The sequence below is a fragment of the Microtus oregoni genome, unplaced genomic scaffold, assembly GCF_018167655.1.
Source record: "Microtus oregoni isolate MIOR12 unplaced genomic scaffold, Mior012 000108F_ref0000382, whole genome shotgun sequence".
Classification (NCBI taxonomy): domain Eukaryota; kingdom Metazoa; phylum Chordata; class Mammalia; order Rodentia; family Cricetidae; genus Microtus; species Microtus oregoni.
Window position 1 is genome coordinate 1,249,488 of NW_024544726.1, and position 22,976 is coordinate 1,272,463.

General features: G+C 37.1%; 1 protein-coding gene across 1 annotated transcript in view; it reads left to right on the forward strand.

Annotated features, from left to right (window-relative positions):
- LOC121443491 (probable ubiquitin carboxyl-terminal hydrolase FAF-X) overlaps nt 1–22,976 on the forward strand; it is an 84,374-nt gene that overhangs the window by 50,346 nt on the left and 11,052 nt on the right. Inside the window, exons 28-38 of the mRNA XM_041645234.1 lie at nt 499–645; nt 1,647–1,869; nt 4,458–4,678; nt 7,853–8,043; nt 12,229–12,402; nt 15,355–15,496; nt 16,934–17,684; nt 18,277–18,400; nt 19,559–19,784; nt 20,938–21,067; nt 22,672–22,857. Coding sequence (XP_041501168.1) covers nt 499–645; nt 1,647–1,869; nt 4,458–4,678; nt 7,853–8,043; nt 12,229–12,402; nt 15,355–15,496; nt 16,934–17,684; nt 18,277–18,400; nt 19,559–19,784; nt 20,938–21,067; nt 22,672–22,857 — 2,515 coding nt within the window. The remainder of the gene's footprint in view (nt 1–498; nt 646–1,646; nt 1,870–4,457; nt 4,679–7,852; nt 8,044–12,228; nt 12,403–15,354; nt 15,497–16,933; nt 17,685–18,276; nt 18,401–19,558; nt 19,785–20,937; nt 21,068–22,671; nt 22,858–22,976) is intronic.

The following is a 22,976-nucleotide window of genomic DNA, read 5'->3' on the forward strand; positions in this document are numbered from 1 at the left end:
ACTCTTTTGAAGACTTGTATAAAATTTTCTTTCTGAGGTGATCTGTAAGGGAGATCTACAAGGGTGAGGGGGTTTAAGAGTCCACATCAAAAAAAGTATGGCAGCAGAAACAGAAAGCTGACCAATCCATCATACTTAAACTAAAGAACCAGATAGGGTGAAGCCAACAAACACATCCTTCTAGTAACTAATATATTTCCTCCAGGAGGATTCTACCTCCTGAAGGTTTTTCAAGTGTCCCAAATACCACCAGCAGCTGGGGACCAAGTGTTTAAACATAGCCTATAGGGGACATTTCACATCCAAACTACAGCAGATTTTAGCCTTCAGATTAGCATTTCTTCTAGAAATCCATAAAGCATATTTCTAGAAATTTCAAGATAATTTTAACTTGCTTGACTGGAAAGGTTTAAAATAGTCTCATGTTCTTTTAGCTGTCTTGTTCAGATTCTTCCATTTCATAAGTTCATCATTGAATTTTTTTTCCTCCTTTGGCAGGATGATGTTAAAAGAACAGGTGAAACGGGTATTGAAGACACAATCTTGGAAGGACACCTTGGGGTTACAAAAGAGCTACTGGCTTTTCAGACTCCTGAGAAAAAGTTTCATATTGGTTGTGAAAAGGGAGGTGCTAATCTCATTAAAGTAAGTTCTGTGTTCTGGATTTTAAACTACATATTCTATCCTTGTAAGTGTTGTCATTGAATCTGATTGATAGTATTAAGTCTTTGATGTGTTATCGTTACCTTTTATAAAACCTACCTTTTAAGAATCTTTACCAAGGTTGCAATGTTTGTTTAGATAATGTAAAGCAGTTATGTCTTCCAGTAGCCATGTCAGGTTTCTAGGCGTGTTTCTATATGCATATAAAATGTCAGTGTAAAGTGTTACTTAATTTTTCTTTTCTGAAAAATCTGAACTGTTCCTAAGTCCCTTTTTTCTTTGTTTTGTTTTCTAAGACAAGGTTTCTCTATATAGTAGGTTTGACTATCCTGGAATTTGCTATGTAGAGCAGGCTGGCCTAGAAGTTAGATTTGCCTACCTCTGTTTTGTTAAGACTACATCATATATAAATTGTTTTTCTCAATTTTCGAGACAGGGTTTCTTTGTGTAACCATCCTAGCTGTCCTGGAACTCACTTTGTAGACCAGGCTTGGTCTCTGAACTCACACAGATTCCCCTGCCTCTGCCTCCCAAGTGCTGGGATTAAAGGAGTATACCACCACTGCCCAGCTTATATTAATTCTTTAAGTTTTTTAACAGGGTAATTTAGGTGATAAAATGTCATTTTAGTATAATTTCAGTCAAAGTTTTTTATATTGATAACCATTTGATTTTTAAAGTAAATGTAAAATAGAGCCAAGCACTATGATCTCGGAGTTCAAATTCAGGCTGGGCTATGTAGATTCTGAGTAAATATAAATGATACTATAGCATTCAGTTCTGTCTTAATACCTAAAAATAAGTAAGAAATAGGTTGCGTAGGTAAAGAGTTTTTAAAATTGGGATATTTTCACTTGAAGCCCCACTATGTTTTCTGTGATGTAAGAAAGTCTTAAGTTGTAATAAACTTTAAAATGATTTTCTTAAAAGATAAATTCAGAATATGTCATTACTAATATGTATTCTTTCTTTCAACTGTTTAGGAATTAATCGACGATTTCATCTTTCCTGCATCCAATGTTTACCTGCAGTATATGAGAAATGGAGAGCTTCCAGCTGAACAGGCTATTCCTGTCTGTGGTTCACCAGCTACGATTAATGCTGGTTTTGAGTTACTTGTAGCATTAGCTGTTGGCTGTGTGAGAAACCTCAAACAGATAGTAGATTCTTTGACTGAAATGTATTACATTGGTACAGCAATAACTAGTAAGTACATTAAAACATAAAATTGTGGAGATGATTCTTTTAAATTCTGTTCTTTTTACAAACATCTTCATATTTTTGTTAGTAACCAATCTTGAGATTTTTAGCAAATGGATATATGGAAACATAGGTACAAGTGCAAGTAGTTGGTAAACTAAATGTCATCTCTCAAATCTGAAATACAATCTATCTTCATTGTAGTCAGTAGTCTTAGTAAATGCAACCAAAACCTAAATCTCATGACTCAAGAGTCTTATTAGGCATTCATAGGGAAATGAATTCACATTTGTTCTTGTTGTATTGTGTTTTGTTTCATTGTTTTTTTGGGTTTTTTTTTAAATATTTATTTATTATGTATACAATATTCTGTCTGTGTGTATGCCTGCAGGCCAGAAGAGGGCACCAGACCCCTTTACAGATGGTTGTGAGCCACCATGTGGTTGCTGGGAATTGAACTCAGGACCTTTGGAAGAGCAGGCAATGCTCTTAACCTCTGAGCCATCTCTCCAGCCCCTGGGGTTTTTTTTTTTTTTTGAGACAGGATTTCTCTGTGTAGCCCTGTCTGTCATGGAACTCACTTTGTAGACCTGCCTGCCTCTGCTTCCCGAGTTCCAGGTTAAAAAGTGTGCACCACCACCACCCATCTGACTTGTTTTTTTTTTTTCTTTTAAGACATTTAACTATGGAGTCCTGATTGAATACAAATTCATAAGAGATCTTGCCTTCCAAATGCTGGGGTTAAATACATGTTTCTTCACATGGATATAGATAGATCGATATGTTAGATCGATAGATTGCTCAATCAGAATATACATAATACAATACATAAATCCTCAGCACTATATAAATCTTTGAAAAGTCTGCAAAATGATTTTATTATTACATTGTATCCCAGAATAGAAAATACAATTGTTAAAAGTACCTTAAAATTAGACATTTAGCTATTCTAGCAAATTTAAATATAGTAAGATGAAATTTTTTTAAGCTTAATGGAGAGGTATTTTCCTTTTGAGTAATACGTTTGCATGTTAAATTTTAAGTATGAATTGGGTATGGCAATACACACCTGTAATCTCAGTATCTGGAAGGTTTGCTATGAGTTTGAAGCCAACCTGTTTGTATTAGTTACTTTTCTATTACTATGATAAAACACAATGAACAAGACAACTTAAAGGAGGAAGGGTTTATTTGGGCTAACATTTTCAGAGGGATAAATCTATCACTATCTCAGCCAGAAAGTGTGGCAATAGGTAGGAACATTAGAAGAGCTCACATCCTGGAACTGCAAACAGGAAACAGAATGAACTGGAAATAGCACATAATTTCTGAAACCTCAGAGCCTGCCCCAAGTAACATATTTCCTCTAATAATGCTACACCTTGTAAAAGTAACCAAATGGTGCTGCAAACTGGGGACCAAGTTCAAATGGCCCAAACTATGAGGTACATGTCATTCAAAAGGGCCATACTGACCTGCATGCAAATTCCAGGACAGCTAGGACTGCATTCCAAGGCTCTATCTAAAATGAAAGCTAACAAGTGCTACAAAAAAGGACATTTCTGGCATTTTTGATAGCCATATCATCATTTATATCTTCTCTGTGTGTTCAGGTCCTCTGGAAGAGCAGCCAGTGCAGTTAACCGCTGAGCCATCTCTCTAATCCCTTGTCACTTTGTTTTCCACTTGATACAGCTGATACATATCTACCATCTGATTTGCTCCTTAAAATAACATGGTGTGAAAAAATAAGCAGAGCTAGTTTTAACTGTATTTGCAAGTGTCACGACTAGGACATAAATTCTGGCTATTTGGGATTATTAAAACCACAAACATGAATGAATAAGTTTTATTTCATTAAAGCTGAGCAAACCATCATGTATTGTGATGTATATAAAGTAAAAGTTAATAATGGGGTGGAAAGATAACTCAATGGTTAAGAACGCTTACTACTATTGTAGAGGTCCTTTGGTTGGTTCTCAGCATCCACATTGAGTGGTTCACAAATACCTATATCTCCAACTCCAGGGGTTTTACACATATCTCTGGCTTACGTGTATACACAAACATCCACATTAATAAAAATATTTTTCAAAAAGTAAATAATGACTGAATAGTACAGATAAAACCAAACTGAACAAGGAAATGTTGGCTGTGTCCCATCATATGTGAATATATCAAAGAGACTGCCATAGAAGCAGCACCAGATTAAAAATACGGAGTTTGTTGGAGTCAGAGATGTGGCTCAGTTGGTTGAATGCAGTGACTTTCATTTCCTCATACTATATAAAGTAGGTATGGTGGTGCATACTTGTAGTCCAATCACTGGGGTGATAAAAGCAAGATTATCCTGGGTTGCATCAATAGTTCCAGACCAGTCTGGCTACATGAGACCCTGTCTCAAAAATAAATAGGATTTTAGATTGGTGGGTCGCTATCTGTCTTAAATGCATTTATTAGTGGAAAAAATGCCAAGTGAGAGCCCTAACTCCAATGGCTGCACAGGTAATAGTGTTAACTGTTTTGACAGTTTAACAGGGCTTGGAAAAGACAAAATGATTCATGCTTATGCTATAAAACTCTTTATTTTTCAGCTTGTGAAGCACTTACTGAGTGGGAATACCTGCCACCTGTTGGACCCCGCCCACCTAAAGGATTTGTGGGGCTGAAAAATGCCGGTGCTACTTGTTATATGAATTCCGTGATTCAGCAGCTCTATATGATTCCCTCCATCAGGAACGGTATTCTTGCAATTGAAGGCACAGGTAGTGATGTAGATGATGATACTTCTGGGGATGAGAAGCAGGACAATGAGGTAAATTTTGCTTAGTACTTGTTTTTTCTGTGTTTGAAATTCTAATAACTGATACCATTCTCCCAAAGGTGACTGAGGGAGGCTAGTATAGTCACCACTTTCCACAAGAGATTGGTCCAGGATCCCCTTCCAGATTCCCTTACCCCCACCGCAGTAGATTAAAATCCACTTACTAGCATTTACAAATAGTTTGAATAGACCCTACACAAATCAATCCTTTTACATGCTTTAGGTTATCCATAGATTTTATATAATACTTTAGTGTCAGTGCTATGTAGTTGTTGTATTACATAGAAAATATTTCTAAAAGTCTGTACATGTGTGGTACAGAATCAGTTTTCCTCTCAATATTGACCTTCATGAATCCACAAATGCTGTCAGTGGATATGAAGAGCTATTTCTGGTGTATTTTCCTTCCTTAGACTGTCAAAACTATAAAAGTTGTCATTAGATTTGCCTCTCCCACTTGGACTACCTCCTAGTATGATGTCTCCAATGCATCTTTTTTATGTAGTATTTGATAAAAGTTGAACTTTGATTAGATTAAATCAGCAATGACCACCCTTTTGGTTTTCTGGTCCCCATTGGACAAAGAATTGTCTTGGGTCACACAACTTAAAAATCATATTCACTTTTCTTTTTTCCCATTTTTGTGTCCATGATTTTTGAGGGGATATTCCTGCTATGCTGTTCAAGCTAGCCTCTGAAGGTCTCCAGCTTGAGTCTTGCAGGTGCCAGTATTATAGTGTATATGCCATGCTAGGCTGTTTTTTTCTGTGCTTACATGATTTTTCTTATATACTATCCCCCATCCCAGTCATATCTCTAACTACTTAAAACTCTTCTCTACTTCAAATATTTTTCACATGATCTTGTTATGACAAGGCTTTTTTAAGCTGCCTGTAAAGTAGCCAGAGCAGATACTTAGGATGCCTGTTTTCAAAGAAGAGAATGTGGCAGTACTGAAGTTGGGTCATGTCTATACCCACCCTATGTCCCTTTTTAAAATGTTTAATCTATCCCTGTTTGTAGTGTTAGTGCTAATTGAAGTGAGAAGCCCAAGTATACTATTCTTGTTGTAAATGTTTTTGGATATTTCTTCTTTTCTTCCCTTCATTCAGGAAAATTGGATTTGTTTTAAAGAAACAGTTTACCATTTCTGGGTCTTCTAAACGAACTCTTCCCAGACATACTGGACTTAAATGATCCAGGGATTGGGGACTGAGTATTTTTACTTTTTACAAAAGCTTCATAGGGGGTGCTTATATCCAAACCTGGCTAGGACCCTACATATTGTCTATTCCTATATCAAAGGTCAACTGAACTATAAGTTTTCCTTGGTGGCTCTCATGATTTTGAACCTTGGCAATTTTCATGTCATATCTTTTACTGCTATTTGTTTTTGTTAAGGATCTGACTGTTTTGCCCAGGTTGCCCATTTTTAACTCCTGGGCTGGGCTCAAGTGATCTGCACAAGTAGCTGGGACTTCAGGCACATTCTGCAGTACTCAACTCTACTATTTATTTTCCCAGGTTTTACAATACACTGATCTTAACCATGTTTTATTGTACAGTTAAATAGTATTAAATGCACTTATTGTTGTGCATCATTACCACCATATCCAAAACTTTTTATCTTGCAAAAGTGAAACTCTGGGGCTGGAGAGATGACTCAGAGGTTAAGAGAACTGTCTGCTGTTCTGGAGGTCCTGAGTTCAATTCCCAGCAACCACATGATGGCTTATACCCATCTATAATGAGATCTGAGATCTGGTGCCCAGAACACTATATACATAATAAATAATTTTTTTTAAAGTGAAACTCTGTACCCATTTAAAGAACTTTCAACCTTGGCAACAGTCCTTGACAGTGACTTTTTTCCCTATATAAATTTGACTACTCTTAAGTGCCTCATATAACTGGAATTATACAATATTTGCCCTTCTGTGACTGATAAGGTTTTTTTTTTCTTTTGGTTGTTTCATTTTGTTTGAGAATAGTACAGACTAACCTGTAACTTGTGAGCTTCCTCCTGCCAGAGGATAATACTTTCTACTGGCTGTATGTAGCACATTTTGTTTATCCTTCATCTGTCACAGACACTTGGATTGCTTCCTCATTTTATGAGCATGAATACACAGAAATCTCTTAGACCCTGCTTTTAGTTCTTAGCAGACTAGGTATTCTAGTTGAGTTTAAGGTAGAACATCTTTGAAGAAAACCTCTGTAAATCTTGCTGCTTTTTTATTTTTTTTAAGGAGGGTCTAATTATATGTAGTTCTGGCTGGCCTGCAACTTGCTATGTAGATCAGAATTACCTCATACTTGAAGTCTTCCTGCTTCTGCCTCCTAAGTGTTGGAATTGCCAGCTGTTTTGCATTTTAAAATTTGAATTGAGAGTTTCAAGAGTCCTATATATTCTGGGTTCTACTTCTTCATCAGATAAGTGATTTTCCATTTTTCTCCCACACTAAATTAGCTGCTTCTCTTGGCAGTGTATTTATGCAAAACTTTTTCATTTTCCTGAGAGCCATCCAACTTGTCGATTTTCATGTTGCTTGTACCTTTGATGTCATAATAAGAAATTACCAATTACCATGTCTTGAAGATTTTTCCTTGAAGATTTTTGATGTTTTAGCTCTAACTTTTAGGACTTGGTGCAGAATGAGTTGGGTTTTTTTAATATTTATTTATTTATTATGTATGCAATATTCTGTGTGTATGCCTGCAGGCCAAAAGAGGGCACCAGACCCCATTACAGATGGTTGTGAGCCATCATGTGGTTGCTGGGAATTGAACTCGGGACCTTTGGAAGAGCAGGCAATGCTCTTAACCTCTGAGCCATCTCTCTAGCCCCGAGTTTTTTTTTATAATCACATTTATTTATTAAGGTAATTATATGGGTTACTGCTAAAACAGTGAAATTATTTTTTTAACCTAATATTAAGGAGGTTTTAGCTTCATTCTTTTACAACTATTAATGTGTATATTCTCATTCATTGTGAAGTGGCAGAAATAAGTAATACTATAAAGTAATACATTAAAATGTATACACCTTTTGAAAATTAAGTGCTTTTGGAAACAAGTATATATATGTTCACTAATTGGAATTTATCTCGACTTATTTTACTACACTTCTGATTAGTTCACTAATGATATCTTTTTGATTTCTAGAGCAATGTTGATCCGAGGGATGATGTGTTTGGATATCCTCAACAATTCGAAGATAAACCAGCATTGAGTAAAACAGAAGATAGGAAAGAGTACAATATTGGTGTTCTAAGACACCTTCAGGTTATCTTTGGGCATTTAGCTGCTTCTCGACTACAATACTACGTGCCAAGAGGGTTTTGGAAACAGTTCAGGTAAAGTATGGATGGATAGTCAGTCATAAAACACATCTTAAAACTTGATGAATAGCTCATATTCCTAAAATACGTATCTTCAGATATCTTTACGTTGAGATTTTAAGCAATAATTACACTCCAACTATCCTTAGACTGTTTTCTTCTTTTTGCCCACAAGAGTTCATAGTTTTTCCCTATGACTGTCATAATGAGAGAAATGTCTGGTTATGTTTTACTCTTTTGACTTTTTGGGGAGTCTACCACCGAGCTCCCAAATAAATCACATGGAGGCTTATTCTTAAAGAGTGCCTGACCTGGGCTGAAGATATGGCTCAGCATTTAAGAGCACTGGCTTTTCTTCCAGAGGTCCTGAGTTCAATTCCCAGCAACCACATGGTGGCTCACAACCATCTGTACTGAGATCTGGCACCCTCCTCTGGCTTGAGGGCATACATGGAGGCAGAATGTTGTATGCATAGTAAATAAATAAATCAAAAAAATAAATAAATTTAAAGAGTGCCTGACCTTAGCTTGGCTTAAATTATTCCGTCTACCATTCACCTCTGGGCTTTTTCCTTTTCTTCTGTAAATCTTAACTTTCACTCTTGACTCCATGGCTGGCCCCTGATGTCTTGCTCCTCTCTTTCATTGATTTTCTTTTTCTTTATACTCTCTGCCTGCCACCCCCACCTATCCCTGCTCTTGCCTTGCTATTGGCCAGTCAGCTCTTTATTTGACCATTAGGTGTTTCAGACAGGCACAGTAACGCAGCTTCAAAGAGTTAAACAAATGTAGCATAAACAAAAGTAACATATCTTAATATTTCCCAATAGGGAAGGGCGGCTGTTTTATTTTTGATGTTAAAAATTAAACAGAGGGCTGGAGAGATGGCTCAGTGGTTAAGAGCATTGCCTGCTCTTCCAAAGGTCCTGAGTTCAATTCCCGGCAACCACATGGTGGCTCACAACCATCTGTAAAGAGGTCTGGTGCCCTCTTCCGGCCTGCAGACATGCACACAGACAGAATATTGTATACATAATAAATAAATAAATAAAAAAAAATTAAACAGATTGTGGAATTTTATGTGATTTTTTTTTTTTGTTTTTCGAGACAGGGTTTCTCTGTGGCTTTGGAGCCTGTCCTGGAACTAGCTCTGTAGACCAGGCTGGTCTCGAACTGACAGAGATCCGCCTGCCTCTGCCTCTGCTGGGATTAAAGGCGTGCGCCACCATCGCCCGGCTATGTGATATTTTAATGCATATAGGGACAACATTCTAATCCCTTTACTTTTTTGATGTCTTAGTTACTGTTTTATTTCTGTGAGGAGACCCCATGACCAAGGCAACTCTTATAAAAGAAAACATTTGATTGGGCTTACTCACAGTTTCAGATGGTCAGTCCATTATCATGGTGGGGAGCAGACAGTCATGGTGCTGGAGTAGTAGCTGAGAGCTTTAGATCCTGATCTACAGGCAGCAGACAGATTAAGAGAGACTCTGGTCTTGGCTTGGTCTGTTGAAACCTTAAAGCCCACCCCCAGTGACACCTCCTCTAACAAGGGTGCATCTCAACTTTCCTAATGCATTTAATAAAGTTAATAATAATACCCTTTAATACAGTTCATGTTCCTGTCACCCCTCCTAGCTCTAAAATTTTATTCAGTTGGTACTTCATAACATGCTACTGTTGTAATGTAAAATACCTGATAATGAAGGGTATTTGATATACCACCCTGTTACAGGTGGAGTTTTCCTATCCTAGAAGCTGCTTCCTAATTACCACAGAGGCTTATATTAATTAAATGGTCAGCTAATAGCTCAGGCTTATTACTAACTTGATCCTACATTTTATATTAACCCATATTCCATTTTTATGCTCTGCCACGTGTTGGTGCCATGTTTTTTGTTTTGTTTTTCATGGAGGCTACTGGATGGGGTGGTGTGCCTCCATGTTTACCTCCATGAAAAGTTGATACATGATGTTTTGTCTTCCTCTTCTCTGATGGTAACAGCAATGAAATCTTTACAACTGCCAGTTTATCCAGAGAATGGGTTGGTTTTTTTTTAAGTGTAATTTTAAAGATTTAAAGTCCAAGATTAAAAGTCCAAGACATTTGAAGAAGGAAGGGGTGATAGAGACCCACCATTGCTGGATTGTGTATAGGAGCAAAATCCATGAACAGAAGGAATAAGAACAGACAGGACCAGACTTGGTCCTTTAGTAACAATCCTTTGGTGTGAACGATCTTGTAATTTATTACAGATGGTGAGACACTGCCTCACTGACTGTTATGCTACCCATATTATGCTTCCTGTGGTTTTACAGTAAAGACAGCGTAAATGTACTACTGCTCTTGGGAATTGACTTCTTGCGATTGGTTTGGGTTTATTTTTTGTTTGTTTGGTTGGTTTTTTCTTAAGCTTTAGTTCATGTTTTTCAGTCAATACCTACAAAACTCAGGTAAAGAAACACTGAACTCTCCAGGTGGTGGTTGGTGGCAGTGGCGGCAGTGACGCACACCTTTAATCCTAGCACTCAGGAGCAGAGGCTAGTAGATCTCTTCAGTTTGAGTTCAGCCTATTCTACAGATTGAGTTCCAGGTCAGGGCTACACAAAGAAATTGAGTTCCAAAGAAAACAAAAGGAGAAAAAGAAACAATGCACTCTTGATTGATAGCAAGATATGGTTTGTTTTTTAAATAGTGCTGCTTCAAGGTGTTGGGGTTGCAGTTAATTAGTCTGGTTGCACACTTGCCTAGCTTACCCAAGGGCCCTAACTCCCATCCCCCAACAAAGGAAAGTATAGCTCCTCCAGGGGACCTTCAGGCAGCTGACAGAAGAAACCTAGAGGGAGGGGCTGGAGAGATGGCTCACAGGTTAAGAGCATTGCTTGCTCTTCCAAAGGTCCTGAGTTCAATTCCCAGCAACTACATGGTGGCTCACAACCGTCTGCAATGAGGTCTGGTGCCCTCTTCTGTGTATACACAGAATATTGTATACATAGTAAATAAATAAACAAAGAATAATTAAAAAAAAGAAGAAAGAAACCTAGAGGGTTGTCTGTCCTCCCCTGCTTCTGGCAGAGTGAGGTTTCCCCTTATATTTTTTTCCCCTTCCCCTTAAGGATTTTTTTATTTTTTTTGACACTCAGCAACAAGAACAATTGCAGTTTCTTATATTTCCCTAATTAAGTCCCTACTCAGTCAATACTGGAAGTTTGTATGTACCACCAGTTACACTTTTTTCACCAGAACACCCATCTTCTAACTTTACAGACTGACTATTCATTCGTTTTTTTCCTCTACTTTATTCTTTTGCCTTTATAAATCTTTTATAAATCTAAAATTTCTGATCCTGTTATTCTAAGAATTAAACACTTTCTCACCTTTTTATGCTGCAATTTATCTATTGATTACAGTTTTCTCTCTCTGTTTTTTGTTTTGTTTTTATGACTTTCATTTTGGAGTTTTGATTTTTGTTATCATTTGAGACTGGTGTATAGCCCAGCCTGGCCTTGAAATTAGGATCTTCTTGCCATGGCCTCCTCAATACTGAGATTGTAGGCGTATGCTACAATGCTGGGTATTTTCTCTCTCACTAAGCCTTTGCTGTTTTCTACTCTGTACTAGTGAACCTCACAGTTAGGTTTGTATAATTGTTTCCATGTGATTAGATTCAGATTTAACTTGAAAGAGGGCAAAAAGGTTATATTAATTTCATATGTATGTATACATATGTATGTATGTATGTGTGAGTTGGTTTTTAAGATTAGTTTGTCTAACAAGTCCTCAGATCACTGAAAATAGATTAACTGTAAAAGTCTTTTTCACTTGAAAATAATCAGTTTAATGAAGGTAGACACACAACTCTGTAATCCAAAAATTTAGTGAAATCATCACTGTTGGATCCACCACCTCATTTTGATAGCATCTACAACTGGTTTCAAAATGCATGTGTATATAACATTATCTGAAGCTACCACCCTTCTTAAAGCCATGCTCTCTTTCAACTATACCAGTAGTTCTGTGGCAGTTCTTTGCCACTGGAGTACCACTTTCAACGTAAAGTGCTGGACTTTTGTGATGTTTCCTACTTCTTCATGTAGTTGTTTCAGTATGCTGTCGTTAAAATTGCCTTACCTACAACCCTAGAAAATGTTCGTATTGTTGTGAATGTTACATGTTATATTGCATTCATTTCACAGACTTTGGGGTGAACCTGTTAATCTTCGTGAACAACATGATGCTTTAGAGTTCTTTAATTCATTGGTGGATAGTTTAGATGAAGCTTTAAAAGCCTTAGGGCATCCAGCTATGTTAAGTAAAGTCTTGGGAGGTTCTTTTGCTGATCAGAAGATTTGCCAAGGCTGCCCACATAGGTAAGTGGTGATAGAGTGTCATAGCTAATAGAGTTTCATATACTATCATATGCTAAGTAGAATAAAATTCTTATTAGTGTTACTATAAAAATAAAATATGTCATTATTTTATTCAACTCCCACAATTGAATAAGTATTACGAATATCTTAGTTCTTTGGGGTGGTTTTTGGTTTTGCTAAATAACTTGATTACTTGTGCTATTGTCTTGTGCTTAATATTTTACTATTTCATGCTTTTAATTCTTTCATATATTCCTAAGGAACAAAGATGACAATTTGCATATGACTAGAAATGTTACTTTTCAGTTCTCCTTTTTATCTTAGAGAATTTAAATGGTAATATAAATACACCTAGAATCTGACTGGCTAGAGGTGTTATTTTCTTTCTAAAACAGTAAAACAGTTCCACCTATTACCATTTTGCACACAATACGTGTAGGCATGCATAGGGTACAGATACATAATACTTAAATAAATAAAACTTAATAAAAAATAGGAATTTATAAACATGGCATTTCTCACTATCAAATCACATCAAGGTTTTATTTTGGTGCTGTAAGGAAACCTGTTACTATGTGTACTAATTTTAAAACTGGGGGTGCTGGAGAGCCAGCTCATTGTTTAAAAACTGGCTATACTTGCAGAGGACCCAGGTTCAATACCCAGCACCCACGTGGTGATGTACAACTGTCTGTAACTCCATTTATAGGGGATCTGACTCCTTCTGGCTTCTTCAAGCGCCAGGCATACACAGTATACACATTCATACATGCAGGCAAAACACCCATGCACATAGATATTTTTTTCTTTTATTAACAAACTCAGGCCTGGAGAGATGACTCAGCAATTAACAAGCTTTTCCTGTATCTAAAGAACCCAAGTTCCCAGGATCCACATCAGCCAGTTCATAACCATAACTCTAATTCCAGGGGATCCAAAACCCTTTTCTGGTCTCTTTGGGCACACAACACAACAAATGGCAGACATAGAAACTTACACATGTTGGACTGGGACTGAACGAGCATGGGATCAAACTGGACCCTCTGAATGTCGCTGACAATTGGGGCAGACTGAGGGGCCAATGATAATGGCACTGGGATTTGTCTGTACTGCATGTACTGGCTTTTTGGGATCCTATCTATTTGGATGTATACCTTCCTAAGCCTGGATGTAGGGGGGTGGGGAGCTTGGACTTCCCACAGGGCTGGGTACACTCTGCCCTCTCTTAGGACTGGAATGGGGGAGAGGGGAAGGTGTGTGGGCAGGTAGGAGGGAAGCGTGAGGAGGGGAGGAAGTAGGAATTTTGATTGATATTATTTATAAAGTAATAAAAAATAAACTTGATGAATTTTAGAAACAAAAAGTACTCAAATTTGTCAAAATACTGAAGGAGAGAACCAACTTCACAAAGTTGTCCTGACATTTGTATGAAGTGGCATACACACTCTAATACATTTTTAAATTTGTTTTTTATTAGAATTCTTTTAAAATAAGTTGGTGATTTGCAATCTCTAAGATGATAATTTTAAAGTCATCAAGCAAAAGATGTGTGTCTCCAAGCTTGATGGCCTAAATTCGATCCTCAAGTCCCCTATTGTGAAAGTAGAGAACCAATCCAGAGTATAATTTTTTTATTTTTATTTTTTTTTTTATAAATTTTTTTTTATAATTTTTTAAAGGTGGTATTTTTACATAAACCAAACTCTTACTTTATGTAGTCTTGGGCTGATTTTGTCATTGAAGGAAACATTTTGTTTTTTAATCAGTAAATGATTGAAAAGTACTATTTAAATAGACTTCTGTGGGTTCATAATTTAAATGAGAGGTTATATGTGTTCTTTCGACATATATTGTCCACTAGCCTGGGCAACTTTTGGTTCTTTAGAAAAACCTTTTTATCATTCAGAGGCAAATTATATAAATAATTTAACCTCTTAATTATTGATAAAACAGCCAACATTTTGATTAGCTGTTTCCATCAATCTTGTATTGGAATTTTTTACCAAGAGATTTTTTTTAGTTTTTCAAGACTGGGTTTTTCTCTGAAGCCCTGGCTGTTTTGGAATTTGCTCTGTAGACCAGGATGGCCTTGAACTTTGCTTCTGCCTCCCAAGTGCTGGGATTAAAGGCGGGTGCTGCCACCACCACTGGGCTGCCAAGAGAAAATTTTGAGAGCATAATCTTTATCATAATCTATATCAGATACATAATGCTTGACCAACAGCTAAACTAGTTTTGTTTTTGTTAAATCCAGTATAATCAAGTAGAGTCCAAGTCTTCTATTACAGGACTTCGTTTGTTTAGAATATAGTCCGAAAACTATAGAGCATGGGCCTTAGCGAGCTGGTTACCTGTTCTATAAAGTTTTATTGGAACTTGCTCACTCAATAATATGTTGTCTGTCTACTTTTGCTAAAATGGTAGAATTGAACACTTGATACAGAGACAATGGGACCCATAACTAATTACTGTAAACCTAAAATTACTGAAAGCACGGTAGACTAAAAGATCTTAACCTATAAGCACAGCTAGCCCTTTTTATTGATGTTGATTTTCAAGACAGGGTTTCTCTGTGTAGCCTTGGCTATCCTGGAATTCCCTCTGTGAACCAGGCTGGCCTCAAATTCAGAAAGTGTTAGATTAAAGGTGGGCGGCACCACCACTCAGTTACTCTCTTAATTTTCATTTCACCTATTTCTTTTGACTCAGTTAACCTTTCAGAATCCATTTCACTCAAGTGTGGGCGGTGATAGTTCTCTATCACTTTTGTTATGAAGAGTATATTATCAATCTAATTTTGTGACCAGCACAGTCTAAATAACCAAGAAATCTATTGGTATTAGTAGAATTCTGACTCAGGAGTTTTGTTTTTCATTAAATATATAAATTACAAAATATTTAGAGAACTAAATAGTAAATCCTTTTCTGATAATTCTTAAATAATGTCTTTAGGTACGAATGTGAAGAATCTTTTACGACTCTGAATGTAGACATTAGAAACCACCAAAATCTTCTTGATTCTCTGGAACAGTATGTCAAAGGAGATTTATTAGAAGGGGCAAATGCTTATCATTGTGAAAAATGCAATAAAAAGGTATGTATTGTCTGTTAATTATGATAATTCTGGGAGCTATTGATAGTTGATAGCTCCTGGTAAGGGAAAGACATATCAGTCCCTGATAAGTGGACTGCATTCCAGTGAAGAATATGATCAGCACAAATTGGACTTGGTAGGTTCTTTATAAAAAGAAGCGAGGGGTGGGGGGACTTGGCGTTTAGAGGTAGACCTGTCAGTCACTTTTTTAAAAAAAAATCTTCCTTTGTTGTGATAATAAAAAGCAGGATGTGTGTGTGTGTGTTGGGGGAAGGAAGTTTAAAAGTAGTGCCAGAAAAGGCTAGGAAATTTAAAATTGTAATTGCTTATGAGCTGATGGAGGAAAACATTTTTCCTCTTATGTTTAGGATTATTTTGCTGAAACTATTAGTTTTTTAAATAGAGTAAAATTGTTCTTTGCTTTCTAATTAGATCTTTCTATGGGAATGCAACTCTTCAAGGGAGAAGGATATTTAAATGTATAAATAGTAAATTATTTTTCTTTTTTGACTTCCAAAGTATTTCAAGTCTAAGTTAACTGTGTTGTGTGGCCTACCACACCACTTAGAAAAGTATTTAAGTCTACATTGGGATTATGAGCAATGAAGAAAAAGTAAACTATTTCTTTAGTTTATTTACAGCAGATAACCTTTGTTGATAACTATAAATAACAAACAAATGGCTGTAGGCAAGGACAGTATAGAAACCAGGCAGTAAGTAATGTGTCATTGACTGATTTTTGCAATTTGTAATCACTGGTATAGGCCGTTTTCATATTAACCAGTTACATTTACATCAGCTTCTCAAATACTTTGATTGCAATCCAAATAACTTATGAAAACTTGATATAGTCGTTGTATTTTTGTTGTTGTTATTGTTAAGAGTTTGCTTAAGAGGCTGGAGAGATAGCTCAGCAGTGAAGAAGAATGTTTACTCTCTTATATAGGACCTGAATTCAGTTTCTAACATCCACATGGAAGTTCACAGTTGTGTGTCGTTCCAGTTTCAGGGAATCTATTGCCCTTGTCTGGTCTCTTCAGCAACTAGGCACACATGTGTTATACTTACACATAATTTGCTTAAAGAACTAGATGTAGTGATTCGCAACTACAGAAGGGAAAACATATAGACCCTATAAAGCCCTATCTTTAAAAAAAAAATGAATCCAAGAGAAAAGGTTTGCCTGGTCTGGTCTTAATGCTGTAACCTCAACTACTTCAGGAGGCTAAAGCAAGAGGATAACACATTCAAGACCTGTCTGGGCTACAAAGCAAGTTCAAAATAAATCTGGACAAAAAAGAATTGGAGGTATAGCTAAAGGACAAGCACTTGCATAGCATGTGTGACACCCTAGGTTCACTTTCTGATTTGGGAGTGGTGGTGGTGGTTTGGATTTTGGTTTTTTATAGTGGATTGTATCTCTTTTCTCTATTTTAGGTTGATACTGTAAAGCGTTTGCTAATTAAAAAATTACCTCCTGTTCTTGCTATCCAACTAAAACGATTCGATTATGACTGGGAAAGAGAATGTGCAATCAAGTTCAACGATTACTTTGAATTTCCTCGAGAGTTAGACATGGAACCTTACACAGTTGCAGGTGTTGCTAAGCTGGAAGGGGATAATGTAAACCCAGAAAGTCAATTGATACAACAGAATGAGCAGTCTGAAGAGAAAGCAGGAAGCACAAAGTACAGACTTGTGGGTGTGCTTGTGCACAGTGGTCAAGCAAGTGGAGGACATTACTATTCTTACATCATTCAGAGGAATGGAGGAGATGGAGAAAAGAATCGCTGGTATAAATTTGATGATGGAGATGTAACAGAGTGTAAAATGGATGACGACGAAGAAATGAAAAACCAATGTTTTGGTGGCGAGTATATGGGAGAAGTGTTTGATCACATGATGAAGCGCATATCATACAGGCGCCAGAAAAGGTGGTGGAATGCTTATATACTTTTTTATGAACGAATGGACACAATAGACCATGATGATGAACTGCTAAGATACATATCAGAGATTGCTATCGCCACAAGGCCCCATCAGATTGTTATGCCATCGGCCATTGAGAGAAGTGTACGGAAGCAGAATGTACAGTTCATGCACAACCGAATGCAGTACAGTTTGGAATACTTTCAGTTTATGAAAAAACTACTTACATGTAATGGTGTTTACTTAAACCCTCCTCCAGGTAAGTGTCAAGGTAGCTTCTTACAGCATACAGTAATTCTTATTTATTGATAGGAATAAGCTTTGCTTCACCTACCCCCTACCTACCACCCCTCCCCAAGACAGGGTTTCTCTGTAGCTTTGGAGCCTGTCAGAGATCCATGTGTTTGAATGTGATTCTGGGATTTGAACCCAGGGCCTTGTGTATGGTAGTTGGAACACTGCCTTGGGGTTTTTTTTGTTTGGTTGATTTTGGGTTGAGGGAAGGTATTTGTTTTTTTGGATTTGGTTCTGGTTTTTTTTTTTTTTTGAGATGGGGTTTCTCTGTGTAACAATCCTGGCTGTTCTAGAATTCACTTTGTTGACCAGGATGGCCTTGTAGTCACAGAAATCTGCCTGCCTCTACCTCCTAAGTACTGGGATTAAAGTGATACAGCATGGCTGGCTTTTTTTGTTTGTGCTAAATTCAGGTATAAGAATTTTATAAGTAATCTGAGAAGAGTTCTATTTATTTTAATAAATTGAGAACACAGAGTACAAGTTTGTTTGAAAATGGGGCTTGAACAGAAGTTTGATTGTTTTTAAAAATATGTGTGTATGTGTTTGTTTTTTAGGGCAAGATCACCTGTCTCCTGAAGCAGAAGAAATCACTATGATTAGTATTCAGCTTGCTGCTAGGTTCCTCTTTACAACAGGATTTCACACAAAGAAAATAGTTCGTGGCTCTGCCAGTGATTGGTACCTGGTTTTGGATTTTTATTCCTGTTTAAAATTTGGTGGAGTTCTTTAGTAGTGTTTCGTTTTATTTTTTTCAGAACCCTAAGATCATTGTTTCAAATCTAAAAGACAGATTTTTTTAAAAGAATGTAATCAATAATGAGAGAAATCACACTAAAATACTTGACATAAACTTAAGCGTAAAAAAAAATTGTTAAAAAAAATAATAGATACCATCATTGGTTTTTGGGGTTTTTTTGTTTGTTTGTTTTGGTTTGTTCTGGGGGTTTTTGGGTTTTTTTTGTTTGTTTGTTTTTTGTTTTCCCCAGATAGAGTTTCTCTAGTAACCCTGTCTATCCTGGAACTTGCTTTGTAGACCAGGCTGGCCTCAAACTCAGCTATCCATCTGCCTCTTCCTCCTGAGTTCTGGAACTAAAGGCATGTGCCACTACTGACCAGCTATATCTACTTAGCAATTGTTCCTTATTAAGGGCCAGTGATGTTTCAGTGGGTAAAAGCTCTTAACCACCAAACCTGACAAAACTGAGTTTGATCCCCATAACCCACATAGTGGAAGGGGAGAACCTATTCTTGCAAATAGTCCTTTAAGTTATACACACTAAATCAATATATTTTTTTTACTTATCCAGAAGATAGTTCAATAAGGAAAGAAGGGATTTTGTCATCATTTAATAATGTTCTTTGGTTTGGGGGTTTTTTTGTTTTGTTGGTTTTTGAGACAAGGTTTCTATGTGTAGCTCTCACTGTCCTGTCCTGAAACTCCGTAGGCCAGGAACCATTGCCACCTGGCTATTAATGGTTTTTTAGTAACCAATGCAAGCTTTCACCTATTTTGTAATTCCATGAGATTAGGCCAAGTCATATAGTAGTCATGTCTCTACCCCCAACGCCCACAAGATTTCTCTGTAAATCTAGCTAACCTAGAACTCCTGTAGACCAAACTAGCCTAGAACTCAGATCCAACTGAGATTAAAGGCATGTATCATCATGTATGCCCAGCTCCATATCAGTCATTTTAATGTTAATACTAGAAGTGATCATTATTGCTGCTGCCTTCAGTAAAAAAAAATGTTTGCTGTCTTTTGTTTCCTAGCGATCCATCCCTTTACTTGTAGGAAAAGTGAATTGAATTTATAGTTGTGGTTTGTTTTGTTTTAGGTATGATGCATTGTGTATTCTCCTTCGTCACAGCAAGAATGTGCGATTTTGGTTTGCTCACAATGTCCTTTTTAATGTTTCAAATCGTTTTTCTGAATACCTTTTGGAATGCCCTAGTGCAGAAGTGAGAGGCGCATTTTCTAAACTTATAGTCTTCATTGCACATTTTTCCTTGCAAGATGGGCCTTGTCCTTCACCTTTTGCATCTCCTGGACCTTCTAGTCAGGTAATTGTCCCTTTGTTTGTAATTATTTGTGTATTACCCACCCCCAAATGTGTTTTCCTGAAGTTAAAGCGAGAAACTTGAATGCTTTTTTTTTATGTTTACCAAAGTAACAAAGCCTGATCCTGAATTCCATTAAAATTACTAGATAAAAAGCAGCAATGATTATTTGCCCTTTAAAAAAATATGGGTAGCCTGGGATATGATTTGGTGGTAGAGAGCATTCCTAAAATATACTCTGGTGCTCTAGTTTCTATCCCTAGCACAGAAGGGATTTTTTGTAAAGTTATAAGTTTTTATGTGTATGTATGCGTATGCTTTTTAAACATTTATTATGTATGGGATGTTGTGCATGTGCCACAGCACAAGTGTAGAGGCCAAAGGATAACGTGTGGGAGTCAGTTCTCTCCTTCTACCATGTAGGTACTAGGAATCAAACTTCTAGTCCTCTGTTTGGGTGGTAAGCTCCTTTACCCATTGAGTCATCTCACCAGCCCTATTTTTTAATTAGCTTACAAAATAGTGCTTCCATGTGAGATTTTCCTATCTACTTCATTTTGGTGGATTTTTTTAATGAACTTTTTTTAATTGCAGCAAAGTGAAAAATCTTTAACTCAAAAGCTGAGTGTGGTGGCACGTGCCTATAAATCTTTGGAAGCTGAGGCAGGGGGATTGAGAATTGAAAGCCAACCTAGGTTCTACATATTTAGACCCTATCTCAAAACAAAATTAATAAAATGAAAAAGAAAAAAAAATAGGAAACCTACTTGAGATTTTCATTCCCTTTACCAAGAATCAAATCCTTTTAATAGTTTGTGGCACAGGCCTATAATCTCAATCCCTTTGGAAGCTAAAGATAGAGGATTGCAAATTCAAAAGCCAGCTTGGTCCAATTTAGTTTAGACCATTATCTATTAGTAAGAAGAGATCTTGGAATATAGCTCAGTGGCAAAGTTCTTCTCTAGCATTAGCATACACATGGCCTTGGATCAGTCTAGTGGTGATAGGCAGGACAGATAGAATTCATGTAATCAGTTTTTCCAAAAAAGTATTTTTGTGTTCAACATATGCATACATGTCCCCTTTTTATAAGAATACAATTATCGCCAGTTGGTGGCAGCACACGCCTTATTAGCTTGTGTTTTCTCCTTTACAGGCTTATGACAACTTAAGCTTAAGTGACCACTTATTAAGAGCAGTACTAAATCTCTTAAGGAGGGAAGTTTCAGAACATGGTCGTCATTTACAGCAGTATTTCAACTTGTTTGTAATGTATGCCAATTTAGGTAAGAAGTGAAATTTTCATAATCTCTGTTAAAGTATTATGTTAAATGATAAGTCATTCAGAAGGTCAAATGATGAAATAAGGATTTCTTTGTTCTTTGTATCAAACCTTTTCCCCTGTGTGCTTTTTTTTTAATACCTCTGGTAAACACAACTGAGACTCTATTAAAGTTTTGCCTCCTTAATCAATGATACTGCATCTGTTTGCTTTATTATTTTATATACATTGGTGTTTTACATGCATATCTGTCTGTATGAGGGTGTTGAATTCCTTGGAACAGGGCTGCCTCGTTTGATAGCTCTCCTCGAAGTAACTTGCTCTTTCTAATATCTGTTCATTCCTGTTCAGTTACTACTAGAAGTGTACCTAAATATTGTGCTCTATTGTCTTCTACCATTATTTGTTGCAAAAGATTGGATGGGGGAGAAAACTTGTCTACCACAAATACGCACATTCCAACACTGAAGGGTGGGGACACACCTTTAATTTTTAGCACTAGGGAGGCAGACTGATCTGTGAGTTTGAGGTCAGTCTCCCTAATAGTGAGTGGTGAGTTCTAGACCAACCAGAATGACAATGAGATGTGTCCCCCCCCCCAAAAAAAAAGCACAAATAATTTTTGTGTTATTTTGGTGTTTATTTTAATTAACTTGGACAGAAGATATATGTCCTGTAATATTTAAAATTATAAAAATTGCCAGCTGGTCAGTGGTGGCACGCATTTTTAATCCCAGGAGACAGAGGCAGGCGGATCTCTGAGGTCGACAGAGGCAAATTCCAGTACAGCGAACAGAAACCCTGTGTGTGTGTGTGTGTCTGTGTGTGTGTGTGTGAGAGAGAGATTGGAGATCAGGCTGGCCTTGAACTCACAGTTCAGTTTCTGCCTTCCAAGTGCTGGGATTAAAGGCATGTACCACCACCACCCAGCATAATCACTGTTTGTATAGAAACTTCTAAAGTGGTAAATTTCTTACCATAGTTAAATAAGTCTGAATTCAAGTAAGAACAATGTGTTTCTGATTATAAAGTGATAGGCAAGGGTTAGGCATAATACCAGATGCAAGTAGATCTCTGAATTTGAGGCCAACCTGGTCTGCATAGAGTAACTTCTAGAAGAGTTAGGACTATATAGGGAAGCCCTATTTCCAAAAAAGAAAAAAAAAAGGTGATAGACCAGGGTTAGAAAGGTGGCTCAGCAGTTAAAGTGCTTGTACAGGAGTTCAAATTCTTACAACTCAAGTATATGCTGAGTGGAATATGATGGTTTGCCTGTAATTCCAGCCTGAAAAGGTTGAGACATGGAAGCTACAGAGCAAGCTGGCTAATAACTGCTGATTTTGTTCACAAAGTTCTTTCCTCTTTTTTTTTTTTTTTTTTTTTTTGATTTTTGAGACAGGGTTTCTCCGTAGCTTTTGGTGCCTGTTCTGGAACTAGCTCTTGTAGACCAGGCTGGCCTCGAACTCACAGAGATCCGCCTGCACTGCCTTCCGAGTGCTGAGATTAAAGGCATGCGCCACCACCGCCCTGCTACAAAGTTATTTCTGTCCTAATGTTTTTCTTCCCCATTTTCTCTTGCCTGTTTCCCTGTCTCTCTTTTGACTGCAGGAGTGGCGGAGAAGACACAGCTGCTGAAACTGAGTGTGCCTGCTACCTTTATGCTTGTGTCCTTAGATGAAGGTCCTGGTCCTCCGATTAAATATCAGTATGCTGAATTAGGCAAATTATACTCAGTAGTGTCACAGCTAATCCGCTGTTGCAATGTCTCCTCGAGAATGCAGTCTTCTATCAATGGTAATATATCCTTGGCAATAGTTTTGAATACTCTGGGTCAGATCTAGAACTAAATTAAATATAATACCGAAGATAAATACAAAGTAAGGATGTGAAGGAAGGTCCGTGCTTATGACATT